We start from the raw sequence: 19,260 nt of genomic DNA, 5'->3' as shown, positions 1-19,260 counted from the left end.
ACAGCTGCAGACGGCAACTGTACACAGCACTCTAGTACTGGTTTGTCCCATGCACCCCAGATCTTTTCACATCGATACTTGGTTTGGCCATGATGCTCGTCGTTGCAGCTACTGCTTCCAGGCTCTGCGCGTGTCGCTCTCTCCACCTCTCCGCAGGACTCCTAGCCAACTATCTGTGGCTAAGGTGGTTTCGCTGCGACACCGAGCTGGGTGTATGTACTTGCCCTCATGACTTGTCGTTCTGCACGTTGTAACTGTACATGCACAAGCTCCTCATATTCATCTATGGATGGCACTGTAGAACAGAATCATGCTGACTGGTCGAGGCTGAACCAGTGGCACTGTTTGTTGCCCATTGTCTCAGCACGCCGCACTTGGTTGCTGACACCCTCCACTACGAATGTGCTCAACTACGACCTCACCACAGCAGGCGTAGGTAGCTGTCTTTGTCCCCAGTCTGTTTCTGCAACTACCTTGGATGCAAGTTCGACGCCTCCACATCAAAGGAGGGAACGCACGAAAGTGGTACAGCCACCACCGGAATCCCTCCCCTAAGCTCCGATCACTGAGGACCTCCACAATGCACAAGGCAGGGGAAATCCAGGTCAACACATATTCAATGGTAACACGGCAGTACCTTCAGCTACCGAACGTGGACCAGGAACGACTTACCAGCAAGTTAATCTGCCACATAATTTGCGAGGCAAGCCTCCACATTCCTTCTCCACACTCACTCATCGTCCTTTGTTAATATGTTGAGTGCTTAATATCAACGTATATGATGCGGCAGCGACAAACCTGGATTGGAAATATGCCACCCCACAATCCTTCGTCTTGCTGTGCGGCAGCACGGACGGATGCACGCGGAGAATACTGCACCTGAATATACGTAGGAAGAGCATAATTGCTTGAATGTGTGTACACTTGTTGGATGTGCTTTTCACTACCCTGCTCGCGGATCTCCCATGTAAGCTGGTATGCACAATGTATGCACCGCGGACTGTGCTCATATCAGGTGGAAGCAAGATTTAAAGTAACATTGAGAGATGATGATGCTGGCGATAGAAATCGATGCTGATTGGCTTCGAACCTGGGAATTGCGAGCCGTATTTGCGGGAGCTACATGACTAGAGCACGGCACGAACACGACCATTGAGTCAGTGATCTCCCAAAAGCCGGTCCGTTAGCGGCCTTCTAGAAGTGTGTCAACTGATTGAAACTTAGTCCACGTTTCTGGTCGAAGCTATTACAGTACGAGGGCTAGTGAATTGTGCTGCGCCGTGATGATTGCGATGTCGATGGAAGGGATTTCGAAGGAGCGCGACATCGGCGAATCCTCTAGATACGAAAGGCGTAATCCAAGGAAGGATTCCGTAGAGGCTTGCATTAGATGTGCAAACGGTCCGCACCTTTGACTGTGGAGAGCTTCCCTCCGTTTCGATTTACATCGCAGCTACGGAGTACAAAAGGCTGCGAACACGCTCGCGCACGCGACGCCAGCACCCCTAGCGTGTCTCCATTCGAGTGCAAGCAGAAGCGAACTGCAGGATCTACGCTTGAACATTGTGGGGAAAGCTCTCAGTACTCGAGTTGCGTGGTCAAGGGGTCATGGGTACCTCGACCAAAACGAATGTTTGTACCTAGAAAGTACCATGCAGCTCAGCCGTTCTTTCATCTGATTCGCCTATTGTCGTAAATCAGGGCGGGGGGAGTGTACTCAGTGGTCTGTGTTATGAATTGATGGGTTAGACGTTCAAGGGCGCGAAGAGAACATTAGCCTAAACAAGGGCTTGGTCCGCTATACCAGACCTCTATTATAGGACAACCCTACCGTCCTCTCAGCGTTGGATTGGCAGACCCAAATTTCTAATTCAACAATGCAGCAGGAACTGCTGAGTTCCGAAGAGAAAGCTCTTCGCTTTCAGACGTATTCCATTCGATATTGCATCATTGTAACCTCAACATGCTGCTATGTGTTCTTTGTAGGCAAGCGAGTTGTATGGCCCCTTTTCTGCAAAGGATCACCAACAAACTTCCAGTTGAGGACCTTTCGTCATATGAGGCTGCTTACCTGGTACTTAGGAAGCAGGTCTAAGAGAGATGGGCATGTTGTTGCGCGAGCTGTCCATTGGAGCGCGAATAACGACGTCAACAAACCCATGAGTCGCGTCTTCAACTCACCTTCGAGTTCGGAAGACGGTCATTGACACATCTGGTGGATCCACCACCAAACTTTGTTCAAGAACTCCGGAAGCTAGGGAAACCGTTATGCAGTGACGTTTCTAGGCTTTCGTATACTTTGGAAGGCCAATGTTTGGAGGCCGTACTGGTCGAAAACGTGCGTGATATTGACTCGAGTGCGAAGAAATAGATCTCCACATCGGTATCCAGAAACGAGATGCCCGAGACACAGTGAACAGCCACGATTGTGACCTTTTGGTCGCATTGCGAAATCGGACTTTCGGACAAGCCGAACTCAAGAAAATCCCTTTCTGATCTGGTGTGGAAGTACACAGGGGCGAGATTTGGATTTACATGTGAGATTTGGCGACTAAGAGATCATTGTTGCTCGTAATGTACGCCTTCTTTGGTCGATCACGACAGGCGTGTCTGTGCAGTCCTGGTACTTGCATGGTACTTCATTGCTTCCGCTTATCTGGATGGCACCAGGCAGTCTACTAGGGGTACCGACGCCCCCTAGGCCATAAATGTCGATGTGTGTACTTGTAGAGAGTTAAAAGCGACTTTTCAGTTTGGGCCAATGAACAATCGAGATTACGGGTGATTCTCATGAACGAGCAGAGCCAGGATTGTTCGCGCTTCTCGGACATGGCATCGCTTTGAGTGTCCTCTCCGAATATCCTGGTAGTTTGGATGATCATAGATCTTTCAACAATCATGATGGCCCACATTATCAGACTAGTTTGCACTCGTAGAGTCCAGTAGAGGTTAGAATGTGGAACATTCTGCGCCATATTTCGAGAGGAGCCGTGATTAATGTACGGCGTAGGCTCTGCGCCGCGAAGCGTATGCTTAAAATGCATAATCAGAATACTGTTTGCTCGAGATATCTTCGGGCGGGTATTGGCGAGGGCCACAAATGATCTTGACCAGACACGGGAGCCCCAATCCTTCCGATGCTCGTTGAAAGCCTCTGCCGCAGTGGTGAGCTGACCACGGCCGGTTGTGGCTCCTAAGGCGCATCTTGTCTGCAAAAGTCGAACCACAAGTCGTGGCACTGCGACTTCCGTAGCAAACGAGCCGTCCCTCTATGACTTGCTAGCCTCATTATCGACAGGCTTCTCGCAGGCCTGAATTAGATGATTAGGGTCCAGAACGCTTGATGAAAGTCTGCGTCGACAGTTGTGGGTTGTAGTTTTTCTGGGGTATATTCGCGACACCGTGGTAATAGTAGGCAAGGTAGGTAATGACGAATCCTGTGAAACGCATGAAGAGGTGTGCTGCGGAAGACGTACAACGTATATACTTGGCCACTTCAGTCAAGCGGCTCCCACCGGCCCGATCGCATAACGCAAACGTTGTCGACCAGATGTAGAATAGCATCTGCGATGCCTTTCTTAACACAATCACGATAACGGTTTGGGATCAGGGATATCCGGGCCTATCGGCCAAAGGAAAGTCAAACGTTCGAGAAGCTTTTCGCATCATGCATTCCCCTTCATTGGTGTCGCTTCATCTATCAGATTGAGTTGCTAAGCATGACCCCGCAACCTTGATCGATATTGGCCGTGCTTGACCTTGGAGATTGCGGGGGATGTGAATAGAGAGCCCGGGGCCTTCGGCAATAATCGTCCGTTGATGCCAAGTGGGATGCTCGAGGAACGGCTTGTATTGATGCTAAAGAATAAGAATTATGCCGTGAAGCAGTGACGCAAGAGCCGGATGCGAATATGAACGTCTGCTGAGTCCACCACAGATCATGATAGGTAGTAAGAATAAGCCAGTGTCGGGAGACGTCCCTAATATTCCGAAATCCACTGGTTCTTTAGTCCGGTGGCTTTTCTAGGACCGACCGAATCCATCTACGATCGACAGTTACACAAAGTTAAAAGGGGCGCGGACGCCTTGAATGGTATCGACAGTGACGCAAAGTCCCTTTTCGAACCTAGTGTACGCACGTATAGGGAACAACCAGACCAATGCGGAGATAGGTCTGCCGGCGCAAGAGCTGGGGTAAATCATACCTAAGGCTACTATGATTTCAGCAAACTGCACACAAAGCTGCATGCAAGGCATACGAGATGCCAATATCTCCATGTGCGCAGGGGCTCGCGCAGCCTGCGAGTCCCGGGGAACGATCTCAGACCCTTCTGCACGGCACTTGTTGACCCTGGCTCTCCGGTCTACTTCTGTCAGTTATAGCATGTTTCCCATGCAATAGCTCTCCGCGTTTTGAATTTCTTTAGCTGCAGATTTCTCTTCGGTCCGTATATGCAGCTATTACAACTTTCAGTTCCTGCGCCACTTGTACAAATGACTTAAGTGGCGTACATATAAGGATCCAGTTTTTGATCTGTAGACATGCAGGGGGGTATATGTGAGTGTCAAGGTAATAAAACGGTCACCTGCCGTGTGCAAACCAGCAGAAACTGCAGTAGCAACTCTGAGGTGGCAGATGTGGACCCACTGTCACCTGAAGGGATGGCAAAATAAGACAGTGATTTAAAGTGCCAATGTTGGTGGCTGTCACTCGCCAGACTCTCCGCGCTTGGGCGATTTGGTCAGTGTTACGTGAAGAATCGATAAGAAGTGGTTGAATTTTGTTGGGACTGCATGTATAGCTATCAACAGGGGTCCTAGTAGGGCAATACGAACAGTCTTTCTCGATCAGTCTCGACTCAAGTGTAGGTCGAGATTGAAGCGAGATGCTGTGGTTCTCTTTGTCTACAGAAACTGCTTGTATAGTCGAGACACCGTACTTCCCCTTGTTCAACAAAGTCGCTGAAGCGAAAACAATCAAGGGATCGTTCTACACAGCACCAAGGTGACTGACGGTGTCCAAAATACACTGATCTAGAACAGCGTAGAGGCAGAAGTTTCGAGGAGGGGTTTTGGCGAAAGCCGCTAGACTATTATCATAGGTGCAATTCTCTTCAGAGTTTCTTCAAGCGAAGGGAAATAAAATTATGTACTCAGCAAAACTTTAAAGTATTAGATAATTTATTCTCAATGGCATGCTGTAGTACATTATTTGCTATCCGTGACATTCCATTTTTCTGTTTTGCTCAGAATTGCATGTAAAAGACCCAAATAGAAATGATAAAAGAGAGAACAATGTAATGGCAGGCAGTTAGCTACAACCAAATGATTCCCCCATCGCCTTTCACATTAATGGATCGAGTATGCCATCTGGTTTACTGAATGCCCGCAACTAGGACATCAAATGGTTTTCTGGGTTTTCGCGCCTGTTGGCATGTAACTTGATACTCAGTCATGGTATGCTGAAGTATTCGTGGAGCTCTAATTTCAACAGCCCAGTATTGAATACCGTCATAGTTACGAGAATTCCTGAGACTCTTTGCTCTATGTGATACCAAACTTGACTTTTGTTCTTAGGAACTAGATATCCAGAAGAATCTTGCCACTATTTTGGGATTTGAAATGTTGCAAATGTTATTTATACGAAGGCTGTGGAAGTGATGTAAAGTTTGACTTTTTAAATGGGATAGGATTATAATTATATTGTTTTTAATATTCTTTCTTTCTGGTCATGAGTGTAGTGTAGTCTATAGTTTATAGACATAATCGTGAGAATATTGTCGTTGTCTTTTTAGGTTTCTTGATTTCATGTAGTGATAATATTCATATTGTACCAAACGACATAAGCGTTAAAACCCGTAGAGATTGAATTTTATAGACCAACTCGCATTTCAATTGACATGCAGACGAGTTTCCTATCCGCATCCGATAGCGAAAGACTACGACGATTACACATCATAGGACGTGAATGTGGGCTTGACGCAAATCATACGGCCTGCACAGTGTCTAAACAACCCAAGAATGTCCTGAGCTAGCTTGTAGATATCCCAGACTACTAACTGACATGATATGCACTTTCGATATGTACTTTACAGAAAGTTCGCAGGCACTTCAGAGAAATTCTTCTGGACACTGGTGATTTGCGTCGAGTATGTTTTTCCAATCGAGATACGAAACAGATGGTCGACTTCGTCGTTATATTTTGCAGCCCATCATTCCCGACTCGCGAAACGACGACCAGATCAAGTCTTTTATATTATATAGTACCAACTCTTTATGAATTGATTCCCTTCACTCCAGAGAAAGATTGGCGGCTGTACAATGGATGAAGCTTTGGTCGAAGACGGTATATAGACAATAGCGGAACTGGTAGGTAGCCGAAAAGTAGGTACGTAATTAGACCGCGACATGTATGGGGCTTACGGATTTAGGTGGCATATCGCCATAAAGACTGTCACCTCTTGAAAGCACATAAAATGTTGGCCAGTTCATTAAGTAGCCATCCCGTCTGGGGCCGACAGAAAACAGCGTTTTGGGAAAGTAGGTGTTGATAAGAACGTCGGAACAATTGTGAATTGGTCGTTGCTCATTTTCCTATCTCTTTACAGGCAGCCCATTGCTGTGAAAACGCCATAGTGCTCCTTCTCTTTGGTTGGACCTTATACCTTCAAGTTGCTTTGGAAGAAGTGATATCCATCCGGTGAACCTCCAATTCGTTCTACGCCCATCTGCAACTTTTGAAATAGCTCGTTATGTATTGGGTTCGAGAAATATCGTGATGATGAGCATTATCGAGGGCTCCCCCATTATGGCATTTCGATGTCGCGGGGTTATGTGCACTACGATGTCAATGGAAAGGGCCCTCGGTTTGCCATCATTCGATCACTTGTTCTGTACTGCTGCCAACAGTGGATCCACCCTTCTTACGCCTTTTGCGTTTCCTTCTCTTCAGAAACATTTCTTCCAACAAGAGCCCTTTCGACCATTAATCTGTCGCATCTTCCTCCTCTTCATACTTTGTGCTTATAATGCCTTGCATCCCATGCACTACCAACCCAATTCTCCAGGCGTGAACATGATCGGATTGAAAGCGAAAGTGAAAACCCCCCAGAAAGGAGCAGTCATGCTACCTTTATGCCACCTCGTCAAATGCACATGCTTTTTCCAGGCATCCGAAACCCAAACGAACCTCGGAGGTGTGTGTGCCTCACATGCATTAACATTGTTCCACAAATCAAACGCGAGCGCATACACAACGTTACGTTAGGCGAGCCATCGACCCCTACGAGGCTACAACATACCGACCGATTTGAAGTGTGCATTTTGAGAATATTTGAGTTGACTGCCTCCTGTAAACCTTAGCGACAGTTGAATTGACATTTTTTCTATCATCTAGAGGTCGCAGAGCATTGTAAGTAAGGCCGTTCTGAGCTACGCGTTGTTGTTTCTTGGCCGTTATCGACGGTGATTTCGCGCAACGGGGAGGGCGCCCTTGTGCGGTGGCGATCTGTAGATAATTTTAGGAGCTGCATTGGGTTGTAATTTCTTTAATAGATACAGCTGAAGTTTTGGCAGAACTTTGATCCACCAATGTCAATGTGGCGTCGCACATCGTTGTGACTTCGAGGCGGCCCAAGATGTGAATGTCCGCAGTTGTTAACGGCCCAATAACGTCACGTCCTAAGTGCCTCTCTCTCTTTCAATCTAAAGTTCGACAGACCTGCCTGTAGTTGACCGTCCTACTGAGCCTGAGTGTTATCATTGATATACTTTGTTTACTACAGCTCCGGAGCTTCCTTGAACCTCCAACTACCATTCAGCCTACCAACCATATGTTCGAGTGCGTCCCAATTCACATATCCAGGTAAGTCGTAAGGTGCTAAAATCTGTGCTTCTTTTTAGCTACTTAGGCGGACTGATAGCACTTGATTTAATAGAAGTCTTACCTGCACCATGTTGAATCATCGCGGTTTTAAATCCATCCTTGCCTGCCGGATCTCACACGTTTGACCCACAGGGAAGCACTTGTACGAGTAGCGCAAGCACCGCTTCAAGCAAGTCAGACTATTATCCTTATGCTTCTAGTGCACTAAGCTGGTCATTTTGGATTTGCATCTCGTGTACCAAAGTTGCCAGCAATACACTCTCGACCATGCCCAGCACGACAACGCCGTTCAAGCTGCCGCAGCCCTGATCAATATCAGCCTACTATTCCAATGGACTGGGTGCCAGATCATGGATTCTAAAGGATGCGCATCGTACAATCTGCCATGTCCGAGATGTAGACCAGTGACCAATTCGATAAGGCAGTCGTCTGCTTTATTGACCATCGGAGCCCATCAGGCCCGTTCAATCTTATAACAATTAAACTGCAGTCAAGCTCCTATTCCTCCATAGTATGCGATCAGCGCACATATAGTGGAGATCAGATGATGAAGCTTGGTTCACGACTTGCTGTTAGCTGTGCAAGCAGAGATAGGCACACATAAACTAGAACTTGTCCAGCCGCTCGTTTGTTCAGGTACAACTCAGCTGATTCTTTCTTAGCTTTCCTGGGCACTGTGGACTGTGCCCTTAGCAAGCTTTGCATTCCTGAGCTCCGTCTCTGGTGACCCTGGTTGGTTCTTCCATACAATGTCAGTGCCCTGCTTGAGCAGTGCCATTGCATTGAAAGAACTTGGCGATATGGCATCCTTCATACTTGAGAGCTCAGCTCCTTTATCTCTTACTACTGGCTTCTATTATCAGAGCCTTAGTGATTAAGGGAGCCGACGACGATGACCAAGTGCAAAGCCAGAATGTTGACCTTTTGTTCATCAGCACTTGCTAGCCAACCCCAGGACATGTAACCGTTTCCATATGCCACAGTCTTGTGAGCCTGAAGAAGGAGTCAGAATAACATTGCTTGATTACCTCTCCATCCCTATGATCGTGCTAGAATAAGATATCATTTAGGTTACTATTAAAAACACTAAAATATATCTGATGATGTACCCGCACAACGTGCATATGCATACTGTCCCTAATAAAACGCTAAATTTAATCCTACCACTATTATGTGACTGAACTTACTGCTCTGGGACAGAGAAGCGAGTATTGAAGACTAGTAGAGAAGCTCTCATTAGTTCACAAAACCGACTAATTATAGTTGTAAGGGTTGATTCCAAAGACTAAAATATAAATTGCTCGACTCTGAGAAGTATTAACGTCGGAGACTATTAACTTTATATATTCGTCCTTTCCAGTCATTAACCACCTTCATCACTTCCTGTCGCACGTGTCATCTCAGGTTCGCCGGGTCTCCGACGTCTGACCTCGCCCTTAGTTCCAAGTTCCCGTTGCTTTTATTCATTCTTAAGGCTCTTGAGCTATGACAAATTGCTTATCATTTAGCAAGATGTAGCTGAGTAAGGGGGGTATGCAGCGTTGATAGGTTGCACGAAGAAGATAAGGTCGGGCCATCCAACAGTGTTGCCAGAAAGATCCTGCCAGGTGTACATGCCCCAACCAGAGGCGTGGTTCTGGCAACGGTACCAGATGGCTTCCAGATTCTGCGCGAGCTCGTTGCTAATGAAGTTGCGGGTTTGGCAGGCATTCTGGTTGCGAATGACGACACGGACGTTGTTGAATTGGTAGATCCATCGGTTGAGGGGAGGAAGCGATGCGCCGGCGCGGCCAGCGTTGGCGAGCACTCGGATGACGGTAGCGACGTCGTTGATGTACGCCGTGTGGTCTACATTGACGCCGTCAATAGACCAGCACGCGTGGACATCAACCTCTTGCCAAGAGTCGAGTAAAAAACGCTTGCTGAGGCCACGCTTCTGGTTGTTGTCGTGGGAAGAAGCGTTGACGCCAGTAGTATCGAAGACCGAATCCTTAGGGATAGACACGCTCGGCACGTCGTTCTCGATGACGGCTGAAGCAAAGATGTCCTCAATGCTGAGCGGAGTAGCAGTAGCTTTGGCAACGTCGTCGGTAGCGGCAGGAAGGGCAGTGACGAGACCGCTCATGGCCTGGAGGCCGAGAAAGATGGCTTGAGTGATGCGAACCATGATGAGACTTGTTAAGAGACTTGTGGATCTGGTGATTGGCAGTGATGAGGATTATGAGTGAAGGGAAGCTGATGTCTTTATATGTTTCTTCCGCTCGCCACTTTTCTCCAGTTGACCAGGATAGAGTATGCATTCATAATTAGCAACTCAGGACATTAGGATAGACTTGACTCGTCTAGTAGCTCATTGCAAATCAGATCTTGTATCATCCCAGTATCCGTACATCCTCTAAGCATCTTTCAGCGTGCGGCGGTGTACGTCCAACATTCTCTAAGTATCGTATACCGGCATACTACGGAGCATGCTTCTACTCCCCGTACAAGATATAGCTCTCACACTTAGACTTACCGTTGATTCGTATTTCCCAAGGCACGTGTCAGGTTGGCCAACCTTTGTGGTTTGTCCTATTTCTTTAGTAGACTCGAAGCAACGGGCATTGATCGGTAACCACCACCTTTTGCCTCAGTAGCTGACAATAAGAACAACCACACAAAAACACTGCAACAAAGGTGCATTTTCATATAGTTTTGATACATTCCGCCCTACTCCTAAGTTCCCAAACCCTCCTAACCCTTTCCCCAAGTGATTTGCAAGATTGGTTTCTGTCGTCAGCTACCAAGAAAAAGTGGTGGCTACCGCGTGGTTCCACCGATCGAGAACGTGGGAACCACCGATCAATTCCCCGAAGCAACGCGCGCGGGACGTTGCGCGCGGGACGGTAGAGTTGGGTCAGAAGCACTAAGGTGCCCGGAATCTTAGGATCTGTACACAGATGCGGCAACATGCCTATATTTGCGGCAACTTGCCTATTCTGGGTTAGATGAACATATGGAATTGTACGAAACATAGGGTCTTTTCTTGCAAATTAATACGATTACGAGATGGGAAGCACCTGATATCCCAGGGTTTGTCACTACTAGGCACAAGGTCGGATTCGTAAAGCACCTGCACCTGCCCTTTCCAATCTTTCGTATGGACAAATACGAAGGATCAATGTGCCAATCTCAAATGCCCATGGCAGCACGGTAGAACATTTTGGCTGTTTTCAAACCTAGACATGTTGCAGATCACGTTTCTCTGCTTGTTATCGATAATATCGTGACCCACTGGCTCGTTAGAGATACGGCATATACCCACCTTTATTCTCGACAAAGGGCTTATTGACATAACTAACAACGGCCCACCTGCCCCTAGAGCCCTTGAAATGGAAACAAAACTCCCAGATCAGATATGAATGTTTGCGTTAGCAGGCAGCAATGGGTTCGACCATGGCTCTATGTTGCAATCTGAAGAAAGCAATTCTGCTTTTTAAGATTAAACGCATAGATATGGCCCGCGTACATAGTGACACAGATCCCTGTCCCGTTGGCACAAAGACATTGCAAAGCGGTGTACTCCGTCCGTAACTAACTGAATCAATAGAGAGTGGACGTTAATACTCCTATTAATAACGCAGACTAGTTTCGTATTGCTCGTTTCCATTCTTGTCGTTCCTGACATTCAATGATCTGATCCGCAAAGACACGTCTGTGCTTCTTTTCCATAGCAGAATTTCTATGAGAGAACGCACAGACGTCGACCCCTTAGGTACCTACGACATGCTGACTGATCTGAAGTCTGAACTTGTAGTTACTTCGAGACCCCGTATAATATACGACACGGAGGAATTTTGGTTCCAAAGGGCACACTGCGGTGTAATGATTTGATGAAGAGTTGGCTTGGGTGTGTGGCGTGATTGGCTTGCTTTGAGTGTAACGGGGCGTTGTCTTCTGTTTCTCTCAATGTTGCTTTATGCTGAATATCTCTTTTCAGATAGGAGTGCCAGTACGATCATTGAAGGCCTTAGAAGGGATCACGAAATCGAGGGATACTTGTGGCAAACGGTTGCGCAGAAACTGTCAGGAGAGCCGATTCGAGACTTTCACAATTTGGCTCCGTCTTTACTTTTTTTTGACTCCGTCTTGACAAATTCTGTTCTTCGATGCCACCAAAAATGATAAATGGAGCAATTACGATATCTATTGTACAGGGGCTTGGCATGTCGGATTGGCCCCTTGCTAGTATTTCATGCTAACAACAGTGCATTCGCGAGATTTTATCGCAAGGCGATAAGACTGTTTACTGGCTACAGCACACTCTTGATTTAGGTATGGAAGATACATGAAGCTAGCAGGTGGCCAGCCTGACGTGTCAACCCTCTGTATATTTATCAGCCGCATGCAGCTTAACACGCTGTCAAACATAGCTTGCGCCAAAGTTCTAAAGGTAAGTACTGAGGTCACTCAGTCTATTTTCGTTCCGAAAGCAGATTTGTCTCGCAAAACTGACATTGCTCATACACAATAGAATGCCATGTACGATGCAGGATAAAATAGTCCATTAATTGTAATTACCCATTTCTTATGTAGGCATTGATTTAGTAGTACAACCTAATCTCTATTCCATCAAGTAGCGTCTTATTGAAAACTGTAGAAAGATTTCGGAACAAACATCATGATCATCTTCGACTGGTTTACAGGCCGATTGCAACATCTCCTCCATAACCCCAACCATTGTCTTGTTAAATTTGCCTTGACCACTTATCCTCTCACTCCGAATCCGATCGTGAGCATTTCCACTCGTTGCTCAAACCCCCCCAAAATACAGCGAAACATATACTGGGAGAAAAGCATGCAAAACAATCATGACCCACGTTTCATGCACTTGTGAGATTGAGATGTCGCGAGAGAGGAGGTGTTTTGATGCTATTTCCGCGCCTCGACTGGAGGCGATAGGGCGACAATGGCCAGAACTACTGAGATCTAAAGACGAACGCATAGATTTTTCCATGCAGGACGTGGAGCTTTTATGTATGTTTTTAACATACATTAGTAAAAGTTGCCCTAGTTATAAATGCACAAGCCCTCGAAGTCGACATTAGATTCTATACAATTTGTTGAGAGAAGGCAGTTAAGAGTGGCGGCAACGCGACTTCTTTGGAGCACTACTTATTCAGAGTTCGCCTACACTAGCTATGAGGCAGACTACAGCCTGGGAAACTAGGTCTGTGGCTGTCATTTTTGGGCTTTCTTCTGTGAGACTACTCATGTACTTATGATTGGCAGTGGCAAACCTAGTAATTGGATTGGCGAAGTGTTATGGGATTCAACCGAGAACACCAAGAAATACAGAAGGTAAGATGGAGAACCAAGGTGGTGGGAACTCAAGAGCTACAATGGGTTGGCACGTCAGGCTGTCCACTTGCTAGCATCATGTGTCTCCTATACCTAAAGAATATATTTAAGAGTGTACTGTAGCCAGTAAACAGTCTTGAAACCTCGCCAATGCACTGTCGTGGGCATGAAATACTAGCAGCGAGCCAGCCCAACGTGCCAATCCTCTGTAGTCATCGAACATGCAGGTACATGTACATATGAAGTTAGATCGATTCTTGGTTAGCAGCGTACCTGGGGCGTTAATTGGGTGGATATCAGAGGACAAGATGGATTCTAGTGTGGAAATTCTATGGAGCATTGACAAGGAGCACTAGAGAAATCTAATTGAGAACTGAGATGGATGAAAGCTGTAGCGAGCGAGGTTTGTTACAGACTCTTGTACTTGCAGTTGGATTTGATGAATTCTGCCTCAGTACCCTGTGCGATTGGGCTATGAGGACCTATAGCGCGACTAATCGATGAGAGTTTTCATCACCAAGCGCCGATTGCATAACTTCATTGTAAAATTGACATTACTTTATATACTAGATATTGATACTATTTACATTTCTCATCATGCTCATCAAAAATCATGGATTCGTTTTCCTTCAAGCAGGGATGGGGTAGCTCTTCGCGAAAGCGGCCCTAATCTCCTCCTCAGAGTATCCCACAGTGAGCGCAAGCTGCAACAGGATCCTCGCCTTCTGGGGGTTGTAGAAACCGCTGGCAATGGTGAAGTCCTTGGGGTCAGACGGGACGAAACCGTCAGAAGAGCGGTGGCTGGCAACAATGGGGATGTGAGTTGCGTTGTACAAGGCCTCCATAGCTTGGCTGGCCTTCCTGCTGGCGCCACCGGCACCGACACCTGCGAACACGAGGCCCTGAGCGCCGAGCAAGGCGGAGGCGTTGAAGAGCTCTGGGTTCATGTCTTGGTGGGAGTAGAGGATGTCGACTTGTGCGAGGTCCTGGACTTGGGAGATGTCGAAGGTGACGCGGCCGACGGGCTCGGAGGGCGCGTAGTAGAAGTATGGGACTTGGTTGATGAAGAAACCGAGCTGGCCGGCTTCGGTGGAGAAGAAGGTGTCGAGGGAGTTGGCGTTGTTCTTGGTCGTGTAGAACGCAGAGCCGATTCTGTCGTTAAGGGTGATCATGGTTCCACGGCCAATGCCAGCTGGGGAGGCGGCAAGAGTGACAGCCTGGAGAAGGTTGAGAGGACCATCAGCACTGAGGGCAGTAGCAGGCCTCATAGCACCGACGCAAACGACGGGCTTGGTAGAGTTGACAGTTGACTCGAGGAAGAAAGCAGTCTCCTCAAGGGTGTCGGTTCCGTGGGTGATGACAACACCTGCAACGTCGTCCTTTGCTAGCTCTTCGTTGATCATATGAGCCAACTTGAGCGAGATGGTCTCGTTGACGGATCCAGAGTCCACATTGGAGATCTGATATCCTTTGATATTGGAGATATTCAGGATCTCAGGGACCGCATCGACGAGTTGTTGGACTCCAAGCCCTACGGAGTACCCGACAGTTTGGGTATTGGATGATCCTTGGCTAGCAATGGTACCTCCGGTTGCAAAGATGGTGACGTTAGGAAGGCTAGCATTGATAGGTGTCTGAATATCCTGACGAGCGATCAATGGAAAGCCGGGAAACTCGATTGGCGATGCTGCAGCTACAGCCGCTAAAAGAGACAGCGCGTTGAAGGAGACCATTTTGCAGCCGGAGAATCCCAGTAAAGATGAGGAACGATTGGAGATGAGATATTTCATTCATGGTTCTTTATCTATTCCTATATATACATAATTTTTTTCCACCTTCATAGCAGTGTTGCTATCCGCTCCGATATCTCGGATGTACATTGACCAGCAACTCCAAGACTTTCTTTATCTCCCAGCCATCGTTATCTTCGGCGCGAGTCAGCTACCGCCCGAGAGCAATCGAGAACCATCGCAATTGTTGGTGGCATTCGGCCTGACTTACAAACCAGAGAGTGGGATGTCGTATGTGAGTAAGGCCGATGAGAAGCATTTCAAGGAAACCTTCGGGCAATCGATTTCTTCTTTTATGTAACAGATGCCTTCCGATTATTGTATGTTAGGCGCCGTTATCAGTAGCCTAGACCCAAAAGGGTAAGCATGCCAAGAGCCGTTCCTCGACTATAGCGCAGAACAGTAAGGACAGTACGACATAGCACGATGTCAGCAAAGATACAGACAATGATAAACGATAAATGAATAATGAGCCGAGCTGACAATCACAATCTCAATCCTTCGGTGGCCAGTCGAGGTGGCCCCATGGGGTATTGTCGGGTGAACACGTTATAAACCCCCATCAACACGGCAACACTTACAATGGAACAAACTGTATACAAGGTGCCTTTCCTCTCCAGCCAATAGTAATCGAGCGCCACTTTCACTCTACTACGTCATTGACTTTTTGCAATTCACACTTGGCAACAGTATGACAACAATACAACGAGATCCAAGTGTGACAATGATGCATTTATCACTATTAACGACAATCCCCCTCTCAAAATGGCGGATAACTCCATCGCCAACAACCGCTCCACCTTGAAAGAGTTCTTGGCGTCCATCGCAACGATACAAGGAGACCTAAGCAACATAACCGCGCCCCCATTCGTCCTCGCACAGCAATCCACCGTAGAACTGCCGCAATACTGGGCAGACCACCCACTACTTTTCGTCGCTCCAGCGCACGGGAAGTCGCCCGAGGAGAGAGCACTCCTCGTCCTGAAATGGTTCCTTGGGTCGCTGAAGAATCAGCAATACGCTGGTCGCGATCCCTCCGAGGGCGTCAAGAAGCCTCTCAATGCATTCCTGGGCGAATTGTTCCTAGGGAGCTTCGACGATGAAGAGCTGGGAGAGACGAGGCTGGTAAGCGAGCAGGTCAGCCATCATCCACCTGTGACGGCCTGCTACCTATGGAACGACAAGCATGGGATCCGGGCGGAAGGATTCACCTGTCAAGAAATCACTTTTACAGGAAGCGTCAACATCAAGCAGAAAGGCTACGCTGTTGTCCACATTGATGAGCTCGACGAGGACTACCTAATCCCCGTTCCCAATGTTAAAGTGAAAGGAATCATAAGCGGGTCGCCGTATCCGGAATTGAGTGGGACGTATTCTATCATTTCATCAACTGGCTTTGTGTCTGAGGTCAAGTTTGAGGGGAGGGGGATCTTCTCTGGAACTAAGAACGGTGTTGAGGCGAGGGTGTTTCATGTCGACAGTCCACAGCAGAACATCTATACCGTAGATGGTCAGTGGAGCCAGTCGTTCACCATTCAAGACCAGAATGGGGAGGAGTTGCAAACCTACGATGTCGATACGCATACTCTGTCCATTCGGGTCCAGGAGGTTTCGGAGCAAGACCCATGGGAGTCGAGGAGAGCGTGGGGTGGTGTCATTGCGGCGCTGGGGCGAGGCGACGTGAAAGGCACCAGCGACTCAAAATCCGTCGTGGAAGAAGGCCAGAGGAATCTGCGGAAAGAAGAGCAGGCAAATGGAGGAGAATGGCAACGCGTATTTTTCCGACGACAGGACAGCGATCAAAGGTTCGAAAAGTTGTCTGGCATGATGAAGTCCTCGTTTGAGGTGGAGCCGAAAGGAGGCTTGTGGAGAGTCGACCGAGACGCTGTTGCCAACACTACGAAGCCTTATCATGGCGATCTTTTGCCGACTGGGGAGAGATTAAATGAGTCGACTGCTGGTGATACTTCGAGCCAAGTCAGGTCAGACGAACATCAGATCAATGGAGTCCAGACAATGCAACAAAAGACCAGCGAGGGCCAAGCGGGTCAAGTGGTCGAGGAAGATCCCAAACAAGGAGGAACCGGACCCGACGACGTCAGCAATGTTAGTGATGGCATCCTGGAGAAAGAGAAGCTGGAGAATATCCAGGTTGAAGCCTTTCTTCGTGCCAAATACAGTTCCGTCAAGAAATAATTGCATTGCAATCACGTGCACTAAAGTCTTGGCTTATATATTTATTAATCCTCATAATGTATAGTACTACCATGGAACACATTTTAAGCACATCTCAATTTTGAATCCTCATGATAAATACACCAGCATCGTCAATGTCTTTACTAATTCATTCTTTCGGATATAGTTTGTAATCAACATACTGCAAGGCTTGAAAGTTGAGCCCAAAACATCCTCGATCCAAACCGGCTTCGCGATCCGGATACATTTTGTACACACACCCATTATAAAAGTCAAATAAGAACCAAAAGAAAAAAACAAAATCGCTTCAAGTGTCCCGCCAACCGTTTTATATGCAAGCCCTTGGTATCAGTTCCTTTCTCTTCAGTTCTTCCTCCTCTTGTCCGCCTCACTGTGCATGTACACATCCGTCTGCCTCGTAATGCCGCCGGCGCCACTCAACTCCTCTTCGCTCCCATCGCCGACCTGGATCCTCCATGTCGTGAAGCCCTTCCCATCACCTCCACCAGTACTCTCATCGTCGCCGGGGATGTCGTCCCTCAGCTTTACCGGCCTCGCGCCATCCCACTTAGTCTCCTCCTCGTTCTCGTTCCTCGTGAACGTCATCAGGCTGAATGGCCCGCTTCGCTTCGCCTTCCCGCGTCCGCTGTTGAATCCAGAGTCCTGGAAGGGGGTTTCGCGGCCGGAGTCCTTGAATGGCCGAGTCGAGGGGAGGGAGAATCCAAGACGGGTAGAGATCTCACGCCATAGAGGCCGGAGCGTTGCGAGGGAGCCGGCGGCGATGGCGAGGCCTTGCTCGACGTCCGACCAGATGGCGATGTCGACGGTGTCGTACAGGAAGTCGTTGCCGCGGAAGTCCATTACGTAGGCCATGCGAACGACGACGGCGGAACTTGCACTGGGAGATGTTAGTAAGGAGATTTTTGGAACTGTTGTGGAGGCCTTCAAGTGGTTGTGGGGGATCAAGAGAGTGAGGTGAACTTACATGCAAGCCATGCCAAGAATGGGGATGAGAGCCAACTTTTCACTCTTCCGCATGTTGAGATTCCAGACCAACCACATTGGCAGTATCCCGAAAGTAAAATCTACTATGGCATTAATACCACTGTATAAAAATGTTAATGCGATTATAATATCGACGTTGACGCAAGTTCCGTTCTCGAGCTTCTTGTTCCAGAAGTAAGAAATCGGAGAGCATTGGAATAGAGTGACAAAGAAGAAGACGAGTCCGGTGAGGACGGTGAGTCCCATGACTATGTAGACGATCCATCGATGTACAGAGTTAACTGTGATTCGTAAAAGGAAGACGCCAATGGACATTTTCGCGCAGATCATAGTGATGCAGTAGGCGATGTAGCATAACCACCAGTACTGATAGCTCGGTTAGCTTCAACTATATTCGACGTAGAGTTTATTCTGACGACTCACTCTCATGGCCATGAATATACCCTCGTCGGAAAGGTCCTTGAAATGGCGTCCGGTGCCATATACAGTACCAGCGACAGCACATGTCGCGAACATGATATGAGAAAGCTACAGATCAAATAAGCTTTGGCGCCACATGCATGCACGCCCATCTGTGAAAAACTTACCATGGCGCCTACCATCAAAGCATCATCCCACCCAAAACTCCTGATAACCCGCACCCGTACATACACCCGTAGAACCATAGGCACGAATGCCAAAGACACCATCGTTAAGCATACCTGGGAACATTAGCTGTGATTCCATATATCGATTCATTGACAAAGTTGTGTACCGCTCGGAGCAGAGGCCCACGGTTTTCGACCATTATTGCTGGTGACCGGTAGGGCCGAAGTTATCTGTTGCTGAAAAGAGAACGTCTGAGAAACCCAGATGGATCCTTCGTCCGTTTTACAGGAAATCGGCCCAGGAACGTGTAGCTGGGACCAAATAGCATAAGGGAAGGGGCAAGCAGGGGAATGGAGGGGGTAATGTGGTGCCGGCCACTGTCAAGAAGCGGTAGCTATGCCGTGATTCATGCCCAACACCCTGGTAACAAGATGATTGCGTTGATGATCTGCGATA

General features: G+C 47.8%; 4 protein-coding genes across 4 annotated transcripts; 1 reads left to right on the top strand and 3 right to left on the bottom strand.

The window, feature by feature from the left end:
* Positions 1–9,249: 9,249 nt before the first annotated feature.
* Positions 9,250–10,226, bottom strand: BU24DRAFT_419607 (uncharacterized protein). The gene has a single exon (XM_033527261.1). It carries the CDS (start codon positions 10,050–10,052, stop codon positions 9,390–9,392), a length of 663 nt encoding a protein of 220 aa, XP_033388356.1. The 5' UTR covers positions 10,053–10,226; the 3' UTR covers positions 9,250–9,389.
* Positions 10,227–13,838: 3,612 nt separating this feature from the next.
* BU24DRAFT_419606 (L-asparaginase) lies at positions 13,839–14,984 on the bottom strand. Its single transcript, XM_033527260.1, has one exon. The coding sequence runs from the start codon at positions 14,956–14,958 to the stop codon at positions 13,855–13,857; it is 1,104 nt and encodes a 367-aa protein (XP_033388355.1). The 5' UTR covers positions 14,959–14,984; the 3' UTR covers positions 13,839–13,854.
* A 509-nt stretch (positions 14,985–15,493) lies between these two features.
* BU24DRAFT_419605 (uncharacterized protein) lies at positions 15,494–17,302 on the top strand. The gene has a single exon (XM_033527259.1). The coding sequence runs from the start codon at positions 15,781–15,783 to the stop codon at positions 17,209–17,211; it is 1,431 nt and encodes a 476-aa protein (XP_033388354.1). The 5' UTR covers positions 15,494–15,780; the 3' UTR covers positions 17,212–17,302.
* A 90-nt stretch (positions 17,303–17,392) lies between these two features.
* BU24DRAFT_131223 (uncharacterized protein) lies at positions 17,393–19,219 on the bottom strand. The gene is made up of 5 exons (XM_033521023.1): positions 18,971–19,219; positions 18,804–18,917; positions 18,640–18,744; positions 18,197–18,582; positions 17,393–18,109 (listed from the first exon to the last, which is right to left on the bottom strand). The coding sequence occupies exons 1-5, from the start codon at positions 19,001–19,003 to the stop codon at positions 17,575–17,577; spliced, it is 1,173 nt and encodes a 390-aa protein (XP_033388353.1). The 5' UTR covers positions 19,004–19,219; the 3' UTR covers positions 17,393–17,574.
* Between the last annotated feature and the right edge of the window lie 41 nt (positions 19,220–19,260).

This window comes from Aaosphaeria arxii (genome assembly GCF_010015735.1).
Source record: "Aaosphaeria arxii CBS 175.79 unplaced genomic scaffold BU24scaffold_2, whole genome shotgun sequence".
Taxonomy (NCBI): domain Eukaryota; kingdom Fungi; phylum Ascomycota; class Dothideomycetes; order Pleosporales; genus Aaosphaeria; species Aaosphaeria arxii.
This window is presented reverse-complemented; position numbering and strand designations above follow the sequence as displayed.